The sequence below is a fragment of the Carassius gibelio genome, chromosome B5 (genome assembly GCF_023724105.1).
Source record: "Carassius gibelio isolate Cgi1373 ecotype wild population from Czech Republic chromosome B5, carGib1.2-hapl.c, whole genome shotgun sequence".
NCBI lineage: Eukaryota > Metazoa > Chordata > Actinopteri > Cypriniformes > Cyprinidae > Carassius > Carassius gibelio.
Genome location: NC_068400.1, coordinates 29673667 through 29693020, shown reverse-complemented (window position 1 = coordinate 29693020; position 19354 = coordinate 29673667). Strand labels below are relative to the sequence as shown.

The 19354-nt window shown below is 38.1% G+C and overlaps 2 protein-coding genes across 6 annotated transcripts; one reads left to right on the top strand and one right to left on the bottom strand.

Annotated features, from left to right (window-relative positions):
• Window positions 1-5051: 5051 nt before the first annotated feature.
• LOC127957408 (E3 SUMO-protein ligase PIAS2) lies at window positions 5052-12126 on the top strand. Of its 5 annotated transcripts, none has more exons than XM_052555935.1 (15): window positions 5052-5130; window positions 6094-6178; window positions 6531-6999; window positions 7534-7621; window positions 7719-7769; window positions 7898-7988; window positions 8558-8692; window positions 8795-8900; window positions 9063-9136; window positions 9254-9414; window positions 9529-9662; window positions 9755-9932; window positions 10387-10526; window positions 10620-10657; window positions 10767-12126. In XM_052555935.1, the coding sequence occupies exons 3-15, from the start codon at window positions 6534-6536 to the stop codon at window positions 10953-10955; spliced, it is 1851 nt and encodes a 616-aa protein (XP_052411895.1). In that variant the 5' UTR covers window positions 5052-5130; window positions 6094-6178; window positions 6531-6533; the 3' UTR covers window positions 10956-12126. The 5 variants fall into 5 exon arrangements, with proteins under 5 accessions (XP_052411895.1, XP_052411893.1, XP_052411892.1 ...); XM_052555934.1 differs by having other exon boundaries at window positions 5084-5462; XM_052555933.1 differs by lacking the exon at window positions 6094-6178 and having other exon boundaries at window positions 10770-12126.
• Window positions 12127-12128: 2 nt separating this feature from the next.
• LOC127957406 (elongation factor 2) lies at window positions 12129-19303 on the bottom strand. The gene is made up of 15 exons (XM_052555931.1): window positions 19151-19303; window positions 17293-17507; window positions 15928-16109; window positions 15600-15811; window positions 15322-15509; window positions 15112-15217; window positions 14910-15023; window positions 14683-14821; window positions 14399-14594; window positions 14051-14309; window positions 13856-13963; window positions 13416-13769; window positions 13155-13337; window positions 12943-13075; window positions 12129-12775 (listed from the first exon to the last, which is right to left on the bottom strand). Exons 1-15 carry the CDS (start codon window positions 19151-19153, stop codon window positions 12582-12584), a joined length of 2586 nt encoding a protein of 861 aa, XP_052411891.1. The 5' UTR covers window positions 19154-19303; the 3' UTR covers window positions 12129-12581.
• Between the last annotated feature and the right edge of the window lie 51 nt (window positions 19304-19354).

Below are 19354 nucleotides of genomic sequence, written 5' to 3'. Positions count from 1 at the left end.
TAGAAAATGTTTATACATAAAATACAGTGCAATCAGTTCGGATGTAGCACAATGCTCATTCAATAAATGCACAGCCAAACAGATGAGTTTTGAGCCTGGATTTAAATGTGGCTAGTATTTTAGCACTTCTGATTTCTTATGTAAGCTGTTTCCAACTGTGGGTGGCATAATAGCTAAAAGCAGACTCCCCTTGTTTTACGTGAACCCTGAGTATTTTTAACTGACTCGATCCTAATGATCTGAGTGGTCTGTCAAGTTTATATTCAGTGCGCATACAGTATCTGCCATGTTTTAGGTTCTAGGCCATTGAGTGATTTATAAATGAGTAAAAGTACTTTAAAATATATGCCAAATATAACTGGAAGCCAGTCTAAGGACCTGAGGACTGGTGTGATATGCTCAGATTTTCGGGTTCTAGTCAGAATCCTGGCAGCAGCGTACAATAGTCCACCCTGCTGGTGATAAAGGCATGAATAAGTTTCTCTAAGACTTGACTGGAAACAAAAGATCAAATTCTTGCAATGTTTTTGAGATGATAGTATGCTGATTTAGTTACTGCTTTGACATGACTACAGAAACTAAGGTTTGTCTACAGAATCACAACAAGATTCCTGACTTGATTTTTATTTGTTAGACCCCTAGACTCAAAATATGCCTTCACCTTGAGAACTTCATCTTTGTTTCCAAATGCAATGACTTCAGTTTTCTCCTTGTTTAACTGAAGAAAGTTTTGGCAAATCTGTTAATTTCATCAGTGCATTGGCAGAGGGAGTCAATGGGGCTGTAGTCATTTGGAGATAAGGCTAGGTAAATCTGGGTGCCCTCTGCTTAGCTGTGATAGGCAATTTGGTTCTTTCTCATTATTTGACTACGTGGAAGCATACACAGGCTAAACAAGAGCGGTGCAAGAACTGAGCCTTGCGGGATTCCGCATTTCATGGATGTCCACTTAGACTTATGCTCTCCTAAACTCACATAATAACCTCTCCTAAGTATGACCTGAACCACTTGAGTACCATCCCAGAAAGCCCGACCCAGTTTTCCAGTCTTTCTATCAGTATGTTATGATCGACAGTGTCAAACGCAGCACCGAGATCTTCTTGTACCAGCTCTGATATTTTGCCACAAGTGATTGGTTTGTTGGACATATTGGTCAAATTGCCTCATGGGCAAGCCTTAGCCAATGAAAGCTGCCATGGATTCCAGACCTTCAGCTGCAGTTTGAAGGTCTGGCTACACGAGACTAGTATTTCGGTTGTGCTTCAACTCTGCTCTTCTGCCTGCATGTAGTTTGAGGACCCAGCCCAGTGTACACTTACAAGATGCTTATCAGAGTGCATAGATAAATAAACAAATTATAAATAAAGTTTTTGTTTGTTTTTAGTCAGTTTAGTCAGACTATTTAACATGAACAAATTTTTCTTGTTTGGGTAAAAAAACAACATGGTTTGGAAGATATATTTTTGCACTCACATGAATAACATTTTGTTATTTCTCTCAAAATAATGATAATAATGTTTTATAGAAAAGTGTATCTTCATTATTTTTAACATGTAACATTCATAAAAGCCAGATGCCCTGCCGTGTTGTGTTGTGAATCATGGCTAAAGGCATTGCACAATGCTATTGTCACAATGCAGCACACTCCCACTCATCTCATATTATCAAATTAAGCACACCTTAAACCGTTAGAGTTCGGAAGGGTGAAATAACCTGCCACTGTTTTGGAAGATTATAATCTGTGTAGTTTACACTTGAGCCATGTTTGTTTTGCTTAAAGTTTGTTTTGGTTTTGTTTAATCTTAACTGTTAGGATAAACAAATGTCTAATAGGTAAAAAGAAAATCCTTAATGCATCTTGTCGAACATGACTCTTATCCATCTTATACATCGTAAGTATTAATTCCTAAAGCAGTATTACAAATCAGTCAGAAACAGTCTAAAATATGTCTCATCTCGTCTTTATCATAAAGCTATGTTCTTTCGGGCCATGCAATGTCTGTTTCCTCCCTGTCTACCTTTCTTTAAGTATTAATAAATGTGCTTTCTAGATTTAAGCATCAGATTAATGCATCCATTCATTTTTAAGAGAAGGTTAGGATTAGTTATAATACACAGATTAAAAGGCAGAGCTTAATAAGATTAGTAGTAACACAGGCATTTATGATTTTTCATAACAACAGATGCCATAAATTAATTTAATAGTATTCTGCGTGTCTGTATGATCAGTGGACAAAGGGATCAAATCAACTTAGGATTTTATAATTAATTAACATGTGATGATGCAACAATGTCCAAGACCATGAGGCAAACTTACAAATGGTGTTATGTCTGAACTTGACTCTAAATTACAATTTACCTTTAACCATTGCCCACAGCATGGTGTGTACTTGACAGAATGACCAGAGCAACATTGGGCTGTTCGATTTTCCATTTGAATAACAAAGCTCCGAGAGACAGGTATTTGAGAAGTCCCAATGGACGAGCACTAAGCGGACTAACAAGCCACTCCAGCACTCTGAACTTCCACACGCTTCCACCGCAGCTTTAGCGGTAGCAACTTTGATTTCAACAGTAATTGGGCTCTTGTCTCTGTCTAGTACTGCCAATAACACGAGCTAAGGTTAATAAAGGCTAAGGTGTTTGTGCGCCTGTATGTGTGTTTTTCCTATGGCAGGTCTTTATGTGTCTGTATGAGTGAGTGTTTTCTTATGGCAGGTTGCTCAAGTGGGGAAGGCTGGGTAATTAGATGCCATGGGCGCTTTACCTAGGTCATGCACTTCAACACACTTCAACCTCTTCAGTTACAAATATATAGGCTAACCTTGTATTTGTCCAACAGCACAAAGCAGCCAAAAGTATCCATAAATCATGAGTTGAGAAGGTTTACTTTAAAAAAAAAAAAAAGGTTGTTCATGCCAGTGTTTCATGAAATGAACAAATGTGATGCAATGAGGATTGTTTGCCTCCACAAGCAATTCACTGAGGTTGAAAATTCACGTTAGCATTAACTGTTGTCATCTGATACTGTGTAAATGTGTGATATCTAGCATTAACATATTTATGTTAAATTCAAGTTTTGATGTAGTTTTCGTTATGTATGTCATTACAGGGAAAATAGTTTTTTAGAGTACATCTCTGTCATCAATGGTGTCTAAGGGGACTAAGCCAGATGTTTTCTGTACATAAATACAAACTTATCTGGGAACCTGACCAGACATAGTTTTCAGTGATGTGGCAGTTGAACTAACCATGGGGGAAAGACATGTAAATGTGTAAGATTAATCTCTTGAGCAATGATACTGAGGTTAGCCCACAGGTACAATTAGTAAGCGTTTGAAAGTTGAAACTGTGAGGCCACCACGCTAATATAAACAAGACTGTAAAATAACAACCCATTTCAGCCAGGCCAATTTAAGCCATTTCTCATATATACATATATATGTGTGTGTGTGTGTGTGTGTGTGTGTGTGTGTGTGTGTGTGTGTGTGTGTGTGTGTGTGTGTTATTTACAATACACAATATCTCAGAAATATAAGAAAGAGATTATTTTTTCTGACAGCAAATTGACAGATTTTTTGAGAAAGTGCATTCAGATATTCGAAAGGATTCTTGTTCATCTAATGAAATATGGAACATGGCCCAAAAGAAATGTACAGTGATTTGGACATAAACAAATGGAATCCAACAATTCTGAAACAAATGCAAACATACATTTAAACAATTGAAATGCAAACATTACAGTGATCTTTTTCATCTCATAAATATCATTAACATATTTTTAAAGGCAATTTGTGACTATACTCGCCACCAATTTATAGTTTACTCCTGGAATAAGGTACTTGATTATGCTGATCCAGGACCTGGTCTATTACCAAAATTCAAAGTTTAGCCTTAGAAAAAAACAGGACTGATGAGGAACAAAGAAAAAGAAAACCTCTAGGATAATCAGAACCTGAGCTCCACCTGCTGGACAGAGGGCTGTAACTGTCATTCACAAAAGTAGCATTTCATGTTCACCAGTTCTTTCAGGATCTGAAATTATTGTGAATTCTGGGTTGGAAAATAGTATTAGAATCAGAACAATATCAGATCGGAATCCTCCAATAATTATTACAATCACTTGCTTTCTTTGTGTTTCAAAATCATCTGTTTAATCCTAATCTATGTAAAGATGTCCACTTGTAACTATGGCATCTGCAAGTAAATAAACCAAACTTTATATAAAAATGTGCAAAAGATTTGGGTTCTCGTTTCTTTTTAGGTACTCTTCTTTATCAAGACTGTGATGAAGATTAGCAACAAAGATTATTAAAAAACACTTTTAATCTGGCATCTTTTAGATCTTGACATAACAAAGAAAAATAAAATTTATACCATAAAAATATAGATTCCTATATATATATATATATATATATATATATATATATATATATATATATATATATATATATATATATATATAGATCATTTTCATGACTTTTCCGAGTCTAGAAATGTATTAGACTTGTATTATTAGGCTACCTCATAGCCTATATCCATTTTTAGGAACCTTGGTTCTTCAAAGAAAAAACAATTGTTGCAAGGGTGAATATCTTGATTTATTTATTTTTGCTGTTTTAGCTTATTTCATTTAACTGTTTTGTCTTTTAAATCATTTTATTATTTATTTTATTATTATTATTTTAAATCATTTGAAGTCATCTTAAGGCCCTGCTAAAAAATTTCTGAGGCCTCAAGTGAGCCCCAACTACATGGTGAAGAACCACTGGCATAAACAGCTAATGACTGTGCAGCTGCAACACTTAATTTAGTTTACCTTGGTGCACTTTGTTGAGAAGTGAACGTCACACCGAACATATTACATTTACAGTAGAACTTCCTTAAAGGCACAGTAGACCAAAGAAACGTTTAACCCCATGGGTCAATGAAAGCATGGGAAATGGTGATAGAAAACTTATTTGACGAAAAAAAAATTACGTCACATTATAAGTGTACCTCTGTGTCAAAATGTAAATGCAAAAATGTATGCTATGACCCCTTTAACCCAGGCTGTGTCACGTGACCCCACATCCCCGGACTGGCCAGGATGAGCGCAGCCAGAAAATGGCGGATATTGAGGAGTTACGGGTAGGCGAAAGTGTAATGATAGCTGGCTACTTCTTTGCGTCTCTCACATTTTAAAAACATTTTGCAGTTACCGTTTTTTGACTCTATTTTACCTGTCGGTTTGCTACCCATGGGCTAGTTTTTATAGTTAATACTGAAACGTCCCATCACTCCGTTAGACGGATTGTGTTTAGCCTGTTAGCCAACAACCAGCTATTCTTTTAGCTCACGATCTTCTTTCTACACAAAAATTGAAGATCAGCCTCACCATGTCACTGCTTTTATTACCTTCATTTACTGCATGAATACGCTTTACTATAACACCTAACTGAACTGACGACTGTTCGCTGCAGGTAAAAAGTTATTTACGTTTCAATTTCTTCACTGCTCGAATTGTTTTGGCTGGTCTTTTGTTAGCTAGCGTCCGACAGCGATGGACAATGCCCGTATGTACCCACATATGTAGTCTGATTTATGACTTGTGTTTGCAAGTATAAACTATATATAGACCAGATTGTATGTCAGTGTAAATATAAGTCAACATTTAATACTAAAATGGCAAGTAAACATTAGAGGGGGACATGTTGTTTACAAAACAGCAAGTGGGTCGCCAGTAAACACGACGTCACCGTGAGCGTTTTCTCCTTCACATTTGTGTCAAGATAACAGCTTTGACTAACTTAGTGCATAGATCATCTTTCTAAAGTTTAATTGAATGCATTGCAGTTCAGCATCAGCAGCTATTCACTCAATAACAAATAGCCTGCGTGTTAGACACCTGCTTTTGTGTGCTGTTACACTTGCCCCTGAAAGACTGCTTCATGTTGTCTTGTAAACTCTTCAGAAACACATCCTGCTTAACTGTAAAACTAACAGCAGTTCAGTTAATTTCTCTCAGGATCAAAGTGAACATCTGTGTTTTGTCCTGTTTTCATTCTCTTGATGTTTATCTAATTGGTCTTGGAATTATTCTCAACATTTTAGATGCATTTCGGTCATTTGTTAAGGATTTTTAAAGAAAAAAGGATTAACACGTAAGAACAATCAAGCATGGACCATGTAATGAAGGGTCAGTTGAGATTTTCTTATTTCTCTGGGGTTTCTGGAATGGGTATCTTTGGGTGGGTTGTCACCTCACTTCACGAATAATTATTTATTCATTAAGCTGCTTTCAAATGACACCTTTTGTTTTTAAATCTGTTTTAACCATAATCCACCAGTTTATGCCATGTTGATTATTAATGCACAGATTTGTATGTTTTTGGAAATTCTTATAATAAAAGTAAAGCTTGTCAGCATGGCATAGAGGGTGCTTTCTCTTACTAACTTGTGTTGCAAAAATGTATTGCATTTCATGTTTGGTATCTCAAAGTGTTTTATTGCTTGTCTGGATTTGTTTTTTTTTTTTGTTTTTTTTTCAGAATATGGTATCAGGTTTCCGTGTCTCAGAGCTCCAGGTACTGTTAGGTTTTGCTGGAAGGAATAAGAGCGGTCGAAAGCATGAACTTTTGCTGAGGGCTTTGCATTTACTCAGGAGTGGTTGTAGTCCTGCTGTGCAGATCAAAATAAAAGAACTGTATCGTCAGAGATACCCACGGACACTTGATGGTCTTCAGGATTTGGTGGCTCTGAAGTCACGCATTAAATCCTACTTTGAAATCGACAGCGGTGCCACAGTTGTGAGCTCAGATCTTCCTCTGCAAACCGGCCATCCAGACCTCCTGCAGCATCACCCGCTGAGCTGTGATTCACCTGTGTTTCATGAGTCAAAGCCAATGATGAATATGCAGCAGGCCACGCCACTTATGGCACCCGTCCACCCGGACGTGCAGATGAAGTCCCTACCTTTTTACGATGTCCTGGATGTCTTGATCAAACCGTCAAGCTTAGGTAATTTTATAAGATATGTTTGGATTGTTCTGTCCGTGCTTGGTGGAATAGGAAAAAAAATGTTTTAAAAGGGAGGTTGAAGCTTTTATCTTAAGGTTTTTTTAAAGAAGTCTCAGTAAAGACATTTAGAATGTTATGAAAGTTTGTGATTTGAAATAAAAGCTGTTCTTTATCTTAATATTTGTTTCCGCTATATAATTTTTTCAACAGAATATAAAGCAGCACCGCTCTTTTCAACATTGAGAAATAAGAAATGTTTCTTGGGCACCAAATCAGAATATCAAAATGATTTCCAAAGGATCATGTGACATTGAAGATTAGAGCAGTAGCTGCTGAAAAATTTGGCTTTGCCACATTTTAAAATGTATTAAAATAGAAAAACGGAACCAAAAAGAAAAGTTATTTAAAAGTTGTAATAATATTTCACATCATTACAATTTTTTATTTTATTGTATTTTTGATAAGTACATCATTGGTGAGATTAAGAGACTTCTTAAAACTATACAGCCCTTTTGACTGATTTTTGTTTTAAAGGGACCCATGCTGGTCAGAGGTTTCATCATGAAAAGTACTTCATATTTGCCTTGACTCCACAACAAGTGAGAGAAGTTTGCATTTCACGGTAAGAACTAAATGACTTAAATGTGACTTAGATAATGTAACTGGTCTCTTTGCCCTTGTCTGATGGGTTTCTTTGTTTTTGTTACACTTTTGCATAGGGACTTTCTTCCAGGAGGAAGAAGGGACTACATGGTTCAAATTCAACTGCGGTAAGAGCCAACTCAGTGTGTTGCTTTTACTGTCATTTGTGTATCCGGTTCAGCTTCGTGTAAAGAGATGTTGTCACCATTATCCCAATCTTAGACTCTAAAGGTTATGTTTTATGTTTTGATTCTAGGTTTTGTCTAGCAGAGACCAGCTGTCCACAAGAGGACAATTATCCAAACAGTCTCTGCATCAAAGTCAATGGGAAGCTCTTTCCCCTCCCTGTATGTAGTCCTGTTGTAATTAACCTTCATTAAGCCCAAATTTAATGTTTTTCCCAACCCACATAGTTCTTATAAAAATATATATAACTTGTCAGAACAACACAGTCCTATGTAATTAGGCTAATTTAGGTCCATAGTTAAATCCTTTTAAATGGGTAATTGCAAAAATCATTGCTTAACATTTTCTCAGTTCTCCCCCAAAAATAGAGATTACTTATGTAATGCATGATTTGTTAGTTGAACAGGAACATTGCTTATTGCAGATGACTTGAAAGATGATGGCAATGTTATTATAATTTGTACATTTGTTCAAACAAAGCTTAAATGGCTATTGTTTAAAAGGGATGAAAATCACTGCATATTTTTTTTTTTTTTTTTTTTTAGCTATTATGACCTATTGAAGAACTGAATTTATTTGAAATAAAATCTTTTTGTAACAACGTAAAAGTCATTACTGTCACTTATGATCAGTTTGTTAAATATATCAATTTCTTAAACAAAAAAAAAACTGACCCCAAACTTTTGTACAATTGCTGTTTGTATATAATCTGACATGGGATATCACACAGGGCTATGCACCGCCTCCAAAGAATGGTGTGGAGCAAAAAAGACCCGGCAGACCGCTGAACATCACGTCGCTGGTCAGGTTGTCGTCTGCTGTACCCAATCAGATAGTAGTCACCTGGGCACCTGAAATAGGAAAGGTATGCAAAGTCCTGTTACTTCATGCATTCAGGTTTCAACATTGCTCTCAGCCTTTTCTGTATACTAAGCATTTGTATGTACTTCCTTCTTGTTTTCTTCAGACATACTCCATGTCAGTTTACTTGGTGCGGCAGCTGACCTCTCCACTGTTGCTACAGAGATTAAGAATGAAGGGGATCAGAAACCCTGACCATTCCAGAGCTTTAAGTAAGGCTACACTTCCCTCTTTGATAAAGGAGGAAAAAAGATACCCATGGCATGAAATCTTAATTGTAAATATGAAAATGATCGCTCAAACACAACAGTTCTCTGGTCTTGTTTTATTTGTTGTCATTTCCTAAATCCATCCTCTCTTCACTATTGTAACAGTTAAAGAAAAACTCACGGCAGACCCTGACAGTGAAATCGCCACAACTAGTTTACGAGTCTCACTCATGTGTCCAGTAAGTTACATCTGACTCATGAGTGTCAGTTTAAATGACAATTTTCAGTTTTTGTTTAGTGTGCTGATGTAATATGGTAAAAAAAAATAGTTTTGTCTCCTCTTTTATCTCATATAGCTTGGCAAGATGCGTCTTACGGTACCCTGCCGAGCTGTCACCTGTTCTCACCTGCAGTGCTTTGATGCTGCGCTATACCTGCAAATGAATGAGAAGAAGCCCACCTGGATCTGTCCCGTCTGTGACAAAAAAGCCGCTTATGAGAGTCTGATTATTGATGGGTGTGAATACTGTCATTATAACAAAACACTAACCACATTAAACATCGTAAATTGTTCTGCATTTACTGAGAGAGTCATTTGCATTGCATAAACTAAACTCTTTCTACTTGTTAGGCTCTTCATGGAAATACTCAATGACTGCACAGATGTTGATGAAATCAAGTTTCAGGAGGATGGGACATGGTGTCCAATGAGACCAAAGAAGGAGACGTTGAAAGTGTCATCTCCATGTATCCCAAAAATTGATTGTAAGGTTAATTTCCCCTTTCTCTGTGTGCTAGGTACTAATTTATTGTGTATAGGATTTGATGCATTTTTTAAGTGATTCATGACCTCTCAGGCGCCGTCCCAGTGCGGCACAGTGCAGTGGTGCCACCCCCAGAAACCAGCAGCACAAAAAAAGGTGACATAATCGACCTCACACTAGAGAGCTCATCTGATGACGAAGAGGACAGCAATCCTCCTCTGAAAAAGCGCTGTGTCTACATGTCAAAGGCTGAGGAGATGCACAACACAGGGTTTGTTTATTAATTATTCCTTCACTAGAAATCAGACCAGACATTTCTGTGTACCTCTTCTTTAAGCCTTGCCCTTTCACGACCATGCTTTGAATGAACTCTAAACTGTACAATAGTCAAATTATCCATGGTGATGGGAAAACCTGAAATATAAGAAAAACTATAAATGTAATATCTAGTCTTGAAAAAGTCAAGTTCATAAAAGCTTTTAAGAAAATTAATAAAATAATGTTGCAAAATGTTTTATTTGCTTGAATTAATGATATATTGTTTATGTATTTTTAAATCATTAGGCATGGAAATGTATAGGTGAATAGATGTTGGCACCTTGTAAGATTTATTATCGCTACTATATATATATATATTGGATAAAATGATCCAGAATGAATATTGACTGCAGTGGAACCTCCATTTCTCAATCCTGGTTTGTTCATTTTCCTTTTTCCTCTTTTAGGGTCCTGACTTACCAGCCATCAACGGTTCGGGTGCCAAATGTCCAGGCGCTAGATACCTCATACCTGACCTCCTCAATAACCGACTACTCCGTTCCATTCCACCATTCTACCTTATCCACTATTCCCACAGATATGCAGAGTATGTACTTACGTAGTCTGCCATCCAATCAAGTATGTTTTCCTTTGTGATCAAGATTCAACATAAAAACTCATGTTTGTGTCTTTCCCAAAGGTCTTGATTTATTTTCTCTGATTCAAGGGGATCCACAGGTATACTCTTTCAAATAATGATTCTCTCCAAGAAATATTGAGATTGCATGTATGTTGCGTGTTTTAATAGCCTGCGCAGCTGTTTACCAGTAGTTTTCTGTTTCTTCAGCAGCATTACAGAGGCCCTATATTTTTAGACAACCTCTCCAGCAGCCTTCAGAGTGCCACCACCAGCAGCGGCTTGGTTTCCTCATCAGCTTCGTACGAGTCGGCAACTCATAGCAGCAGCTCGAGTCACGAGACGGGTGTCATTACGGGAGGATCTTCAGGCCTGTCAGACATTATTTCACTAGACTGATCCCTGGCACATATTGATTGGCCAGTCACCAAAACAGCTACACTCAAGTCAAGTTGGCTAAGTGAAAAACATTTTCTACATTTTACTGTGGACCTCAAGAATCATGTTTCGACAAGGACCCAGAAGGACTACTATGAAATGTTGTTGCTGGGTCAGCAACAGTGCCGTTTTAAAAAGCAAACTCGAATCAAGCTGTTCTCCCTTTGAATTGGGGAAACTACCAGATACACAGTGACTCTCATCCCTTAGCTATTTAAGTGGAGGAGCAGAATGAAATAAACGGCATAAATGAGTGGACTAGAAAGCTCAGACCAGTCTAATACTGTCTACGTTGTGTGTTTTGAAATGGCGGTTCTGCAGTTGAAACGGCAGCAGGTTTTCAGCGGCAGCTCAGTTTATGTTGTCTCTTCGATATCAGCAGTGCAATTATTTTTTTGTTACAAGACTTCAGTTCCAGCAATAAAAAAAAAAAACTATGTTGTATAATGTAAAATGTTTACTTGTCTGATACCAAGGCAGAATGCATAAGCAGCAGATTCTTCTTGGTGGTTATTTGCTCAAGAGCCATCAGATTCCCTTTTGCTGATGAGGTAAACTTATTTTCAATCTGAAATTTTATATGAAAGATTTAAAAAAAATGTTCACCTCAATAACATGTAATATCTGTTACTGTGGCTCAGTGGTAGAGCATTGCGTTAGCAGCAAAAGGTTGTTGGTTTGATTCCCAGGGTACACACATACTGGTTTAAAAATAAATTTAGATGCACTGTAAGTCGCTTTGGATAAAAGTGACTGATAAATCTAAATATGACCGTTGTTAAAATGAGTAATTTATGTAATTTCATGGTTCTAGGTCCGTTAACAACCTGCAGGCGTAATGAAAATCAAGCCATTCATTTTTTTTTTTTTTTTTTTTAGATTATGCAAGTTTTGTCTTGATAATAGGATGGGGATCTTTTTTATTTAAAAAAATCTGCTTTAATTGCTAATGGTTATTTACTTGTTTGAGTTAATCTGATTTAATTTACTGGTTTATGAGCCATACAACATACTGACATTTTGACCCAAGTCTGAAGTCATGTAAAAGGCTGTTTATTTCTTTTAGATGTTGCCCCTTGTTACATGTGTACTATTTTGAGTTGGATGTAAAAAAAAACAAAGATGTGCTGTAGATGTTGATACAGTGCTTTTATTGTCCCTCCCAGTTAGGGTTGAGGTTTTGAATTGACAGCTCTCCACTGATAATGGCACAGATCATGTTGTTGAGAAACTTGAATTCTTTGCCAAAAGGAGGCCACAGTTTATTATTATACATATACATCCTAAGACATGTAAGCCAATACACATTACACAGTGGTTGGAGCAATATTTCCTATACATCTGGAAAAATATATATTTAAAGTTGAATTATTAAGTTCAGATTGCTGTGTTGTGTTGGCTTTATGTATGGACACATCCACACAGGTTTAACGTGCTCAAGATTTTATTTGCTGCCAGATTGTGCAGCTATTAATATTTAAATTTAGCTCTGTTGATATTCTGTGTAAGCCTAATGCAATACACTTCAGAGTAATCTCGTTAACATAAGATTAATAGCTGCAATCACCATGTACAATCTAGAGAAGTTTATAATTTGTCCAGGAAGTTGTCTAGTGCTGGTATGCCCTCCTTCAGACCTTTGCGTTTACGGGTCTCAGCCACAATTTGGCAAGGTTTGCTGTTAACATCATATGGATCACCCGGCAAAATCTGCCAGTGGTTAAACACACACTGAGGGAAGGCCTGTCCACCAGTGTTAGACCTCAGGTCTGCTGTGAAACCTGTACAGAAACAAACGCAAGCAAATTATAGACAGCAAGGACTTGTATTTCTAAATGAACATGCACAGTATATTGATATAGAAATGTATAACAGTTGAAATCACAATTTGTTTAACTGCAATAAATGTATTTATTTTTCAGTATAAAAATCTGGAATATTAACTCACCAAATGATTCATTTACAGGTAGGTATGCCTTCACAACAAATATAGGTGTCCCAGCCACTTGACACTCCTCAAACACATGGCCTCTTTTTCTGTTCAGGACACCATAGATGCCACCAACCACCTGCTCCGGGCACTGATGAAGAGAAGGAAATATATTAACAGCATCAAGACTACACTTTTATTTTTCTGCTCCAGCAATCCACCAGGTGTACCTGAATCTCGACCAGGTAAATGGGCTCCATGAGTCTTGGCTGTGCAGTGAGCACAGAAGCGTACAGAACTCTGCGGGCTGTGGGAATGATCTGTCCCCCACCTCTATGAATGGCATCAGCATGAAGAGTGACATCATGAATGTCAAATCGGACTGCCCGCATATTCTCTTCACAGAGTGCACCCTGATTAAGTAACACAAAATAGTTTACAATTACTGTGCAGGAAAGACAAAGCTGAATCCTTAACCTTCCTTTACTCACTTCTTTGGTTGCCCACTGAAAACCAGCCACTACGCTGTCCTTAATCTCATTCAGATACTGAACTCCCTTTGTGATATCCACAAGGATGTTGGGCCCTGTGCCATCTGGTCCAAAGCACCAAATCTTACGGGCCTCAGTGACCTCCCACTCGTATTTCTCAGCCAGGTAGCGAGCTCTCTGTTTGAGCTCCTGGCGAGCGGTCACGTCACCCTTATCGATGTCCTCAGCCAGGCCATCTGAGAGGGGCCGAGATTTCATGTACAGACGATTGTGCTTGTTGGGAGACTTGGACAAGCAGACCTGGTCTGATTCATCGCTGACGGTTTCGCGATATGACACAACTGGGTCTGATTTCTGCAGAAAAATGGGCTCAAGCTGTTAGTGGAAAAACTTAAAAATTACCTGTAACCTTGTCAGTACTACTATCACCCAAGCACTACCTTCAAAGGGATGCAGGCATGATCTTCCTCAAGGTCTTTCAGGCAAATCTCTAGATGAAGCTCTCCAGCACCTGCCACAATGTGCTCACCAGACTCTTCAATGATGCACTAGAAGAAGAAACTAGTGTTGTTTTTTTGTTGTTGTAAAGACTGAATTTTGGTTATACCATCTTATCACTTCGCTAAGACATTCACCTGAACCATGGGATCCGACTTGGCCAGACGTTTAAGGCCCTCCACCAGCTTTGGCAGATCAGCTGGATTCTTGGCCTCCACAGCAACTCTCACCACAGGACTAACGCTGAATTTCATAACACGCATGTTGTGAGCGTTTTCAAAAGTGGTAATGGTGCCAGTCTTCACCAGGAACTGATCGACCCCAACCAAACCAACAATGTTCCCACATGGCACATCTTCAATGGGTTCTACGTAGCGCCCCATCATCAAGATAGTTCTGAGGAGGACATACCATGGTCAACTTGTTAATAAGGGTAAAGATCATCCAATCAGTTGAGGATGTATATGTAAATGACATCAGCAAACCTTTGGATTGGCTTCAAGTACAAGTCCTCTTTTTTTCCTGGTGTGTAGTTTGGGCCCATGATGCGCACCTTCTGCCCTGTCGAAACGATACCAGAGAAGACACGACCAAAGGCATAGAATCTACCCTTGTCGGTGGTTGGCACCATCTTGGAGATGTACATCATGAGAGGAGCTTTAGGATCACAGTTCTTTACACCTGGAAAGACAAAGGTGGAACTTGAAAAAAGCTGGCAAAAAGGAATCTCCCTGAAAAGTGTCAAACACCTCGCAATGTTTTGACTCACCCATGGCGGCTTCATCATCTCCAGGACCCTCGTAAAGCAGTTCACAGCGGTACCTTTGGGCAGTGACAGGAGAAGGAAGATGGATGGTGATCATTTGGAGCAAAGCATCACCTGCAGGCAACCAGCGGCGCATCACAGCCTGGAAGCATCGAAAACAGCCATATGTCAACAATGACAAAAGTAGAATTACGGTGCAGATTCTCAAAAGTTTAGCTCTTTAGTTATACCTTAAGAAGGGGTTTTCCTTCTTTTTCTTTGTCTTCTGCATCAAGCTTTACTTCAAGCTTCTCAATCAGTTTCTGGGTCTCTTCTTTTTTGAAATTCATAATGGCATCAAAAACCTGTGTAAAGGGTTCAAATGAGAGAGGGATTGTAAATGAGTCTTAGTAGTGAGAGATGAGTGCGTTTTAAACCCATTTAATCTCAAACCTTAAAGATTGGATCCAAGACAAGCTGGCAGAAGGTACGAGGAAGCTTCTTTCCATCTGCATTGGTTGCTGATTTGCTGAATTTTCCACAGGAGGGATCAAAGTACCTGAAAAAGATTGCTTTGGGTTAAAGAATATTTTATACACACAATTTATACTGGAAATCACTCCAGTGCTCCGGTGCCTCCTTTATAACATGTAAGACACTTACTTATCTCCCCAAAGCTTCTTCATCATCTCCTCCACTTTCTTAGCCCGTTCTGCTGGAGGAAGGTCTGCTTTTTTCTTATCTCCCTTTGCAGCAAACTTGGCCACGTACATCTCAGCAAACTGCTTCAGAGTAAAAGCCCAGCCATGGAGGCCTGATCCAAATCCCACAGTCCCAACCACAGGATCCACCTAAGGTAAACCCCAAATCAGTAAGCAACATGTAGACAAAAGCAAACATTTACTCCTAAAGTTGACTTATCAGTCTCAACTGCTACTTACCATAATGTTTCCCATTGGTCCATGCTCTCCTTCTCCGTAGGTTGAGATGATGACATTAACATTCTCCACAATCCTCTGGAAGGTTTGGAAAAGCTCATCCGGTTCTAGCTGCAACTCAAGGAGGGCACGATCCATCTTGTTCATCATCAAGACAGGCTTGATGCGCTCTGCAATGGCTTGTCTCAAGACAGTTTCAGTCTGCACACATACACCTGGGGAACAATTACATTTTAAACTCACTTTTTGGTCAGACTTTGAAATATAATCAAAAGGCCTTAATTAGAGAAACAGAAGTGTGAACTTGATATCTAAAATTAATTAGCCTTACCTGATACACAGTCTACCACTACAAGGGCACCATCTGTAACTCTCAGAGCTGCTGTCACCTCAGACGAGAAGTCAACATGTCCCGGTGAGTCGATCAGGTTGATCAGGAAGCCAGAACCATCCCTACACTGCTTAATGAAGGCTGAGTCATTCTCACTGAGCTCATAATATAGAGAGATGGCCCTGTGAGAGATACATATATGTAGAGGGTTTCAGAAATGTAATTTTGTTATTTCCCGGGTAAGTGGACACTGGAGCTTGTTGTTGAAAGATCCATACTCAGTAACTGAAGAATTTTAAATCAACAGTTTACAAATGTGTGTTGACTATGCTAATGTTTTTGTATGATCATTTAAATCTTAACTGTAAGCCTATATTATACTGTTTAAAGGTGGGTTCCATTGTGACAACATGCCCCGTACCTTTCTATAAAAAAACAAAAAAAGATTTATTTTTCTTGTCTTATCTTTTTTAAAGAAATTAATACTTTGTGGGGACATATTAAATTGATAAAAAAAATATTCTAATAAACTTCATTCCTTTAAACTTTCTGTTAATCAAAGAATCCTGTAAAACTCTAATCTTTAGTTCTTTCCATAGATTTTCTTTTGGAGTCAAGTCAGGTGATTGGCTGGGCCATTCTAACAGCTTTACTTTCTTTCTCTGAAACCTAACAAGAGTTGCGGTGCACGATAATTATGATAATTCTTTTCACTCCTCTGTCAAAAATCTTGTGAGGAGCACAATGTTGAAATTATGTTCTTTCCACATCTGGATTATGGCCCCAACCGTGCTTACCTGAACATATAAGAAGTATAGAAAATCCTTGTGTTACCAATGCCATCAGTATGTTTTGCTACAATAAGGTTGTGAAGGTCTTCACAGAGCTGTTTTCTTTTACCAATCATGAGATGTTTCTTGTGTGACACATTGGTCATGAGACACCATTTTCCTGGCCATCAGTTGGGACTGAACCAACTAATATTAATTTTCACTGAATAGGGGCAGGACTGCTTTCTTATTGCTGATAGATTTTAGCTGATGTCTTGGTTTTCCGTGCCTTTTTGCACCTCCATTTCTTCATGTGTTCAATACTTTTTTCCCTGTGTCATTCTAATTAATTACACAGAATTTCTAATTTTCAATTTCTGAACTTATTTGTTTTGCTTTGTTTGAGTGTATGAATTACTTGGGTTGTCAGCGACATATGGTTTCATGTCAAAAGCACCTTTAGAAATATATTTACTGAGAAAAATGGCGATGTGTTCAATACTTATATTACCCGCTGTATGATTTCTCAAAGATCATGTGATGCTGAACATTAGAGGAGTGGCTAAATTCACACTTTTTAAACATAAATACCTACGTTGACTTAATGGTGATACACCTCTCCTGTTCGTCTTTTCTGGTGTCAGTAAATCTGGTCTCTCCTGCACGTGCAGAAGCAATAATACCAGCTTTGCACACCAAGGAATCAGTGAGAGTAGATTTGCCATGGTCCACATGGGCGATCACAGACATGTTCCTGATGTTGGACTTTTTGTCCATGATCTCCCGAATCTGGTCTACCGTGAAGTTCACCTGAGTGGCAAAGACAAGTTTATCAAGTGTTTATTGTGGAGTAAATATGATTTAGTGTTTGTGTGTGGGGGACAATATGTGATGTCAAAACAAATGAATGCCTCGGGCTCGTGTTTTTTAGTTATGTGAACCTATGAAAGGCAAATGTGACAGTCTAAGCTCATGCCTTTGATTCCTCAATAGAAGCTAAATATTGTTTTGTGTGTGTGTGTGTGTGTGTGTGTGTTTTATTAAACCAACAGTTAAAAAATATACATCTGTCAGCATAACTTTCATCTACAAAAAAAAAAAAAAAAGAACATCACAAGAATTGCCATTTTGGTAACTGTATTTTTACTCTGGAACTGTATATGTCATCAAAATATAATGCTTATATACCAATTTATTTTAGGTATTTAAACAATTTTTACTGTAAAATATGCTAATAAGACTATTTTAATATTTAATTTAAAAAAAATTCATTGTAAACCCACATGATAATCTAACCATGGCCAAAAATAACAAAGGGCTTAAAAACAGGCACTGTTATTCATGAAACTATATTAAAATTATAACTAAAGTATAAAAAAAATTATATCGGTACAAATTAGCCTAAATAAAATCCAAACAAACGTGACCGTTTAATATGGAATTCAGGGAACGTCTCTTTACCCATAAATTACAATGCAGTTCATTCTTTTTAACATTTTCCATGCAATGTCTTTCAAAATACAGGCTAATATATTTTAAAATTAGTTTTTAACTGTATATCGTCAAGCAACCTCACCTTCTTATGCGTTAATACATTTTACTAGCATTTTACTGTGAATTACGCTTATAAACGGTAGATACTGGCTTCATTAACGCTTTTTAAATCTACGGTAATATTTCAGAGAGTGCGCTGAAGCCCAGCCTGTAGCATGAGTGCGCAGTTTCTGGGGAGCCGCTGTGTGCTGCAGTCTCCTCGGCCAGGCGCTGCCCAGCGATACACGCAGCCAATGACAGGCGCGTGTGGCCTGATAACAGAGTTGGCTTGTTTCACCGCTCAAAAACAAAAACACAGCGGCCCGTCATTATAATAGCCCTATTTGCATCCAGCACCCCTCCATAATCATGGCTCGCTCGTTTTCCGCCCATGAAACTTTAATACGCGCATAGAGAAGAACAGTGGACGTAAACGCGCTATTTATAACTGGGTAACGTTATTCCAGCGTGCGCGCGTGCACTTTGCTGAGCCATATCCCTAAAATAACGCAGCTTACTTTCACTTAAAAACAAAGATCTAATCGCATGCGGTTTTGCTTTATTTTTTTGCGTAGTATAACTTATAAGACAGAGTTGATGGAATCGTGACTTATCCATTTCCATCTCGCATCGAATAAAAATACGTAACGTTATATTTTAATGTGCCATTCTCTGTCCTGAAAATTTTATAATAAAGACAGACATCACATAAATGTCCCCCGTATAATTCAATTTCAAGGTTGAAACAAATGAAATGAGAATCTTCTTAGCAGGTTGTCATTACGTCACTGATATCGGAATAAAATAAGATTATATAAACGACTGAAGAAATGCGTACTTAATGTACGAATATGTTTTAATATCGCACTTTAGTCTTTTTTTAATGCCGCAAGGTGAACTGACACGATGAAATATCGTACCATTTTGGCGACTGGCTCCCGAGTCTAGGCCGGCCTCGCGCTGCGGTCGCTTCTGCTCTCCGCTGGAGGACTTGGTGAAAGAGAGAGACGGTGGCGAACAATCTTAGCTTATGCTGCGACAGAAAAGCGCTGCGGAGTCATGTGGAACGAGCGAGTCATATGGACCTAGATGACCCTGTTACTGCACAGAGCAGTGAAGCCATT

What these genes read in the sequence shown, in the direction of transcription:
- LOC127957406 (XM_052555931.1), bottom strand. An exon ending in TACTTGAAGCCAATCCAAAG is followed by an intron (nt 14,310 to 14,398) that starts GTTTGCTGATGT and finishes TGTCCTCCTCAG; the next exon opens with AACTATCTTGATGATGGGGC. An exon ending in AGTCGGATCCCATGGTTCAG is followed by an intron (nt 13,964 to 14,050) that starts GTGAATGTCTTA and finishes TTCTTCTTCTAG; the next exon opens with TGCATCATTGAAGAGTCTGG.
- LOC127957408 (XM_052555932.1), top strand. Translation starts at nt 5,107, where the DNA reads ATGGCGGATATTGAGGAGTTACGG. An exon ending in GGGCACCTGAAATAGGAAAG is followed by an intron (nt 8,693 to 8,794) that starts GTATGCAAAGTC and finishes TGTTTTCTTCAG; the next exon opens with ACATACTCCATGTCAGTTTA. An exon ending in TATTCCCACAGATATGCAGA is followed by an intron (nt 10,527 to 10,619) that starts GTATGTACTTAC and finishes TCTTTCCCAAAG; the next exon opens with GTCTTGATTTATTTTCTCTG.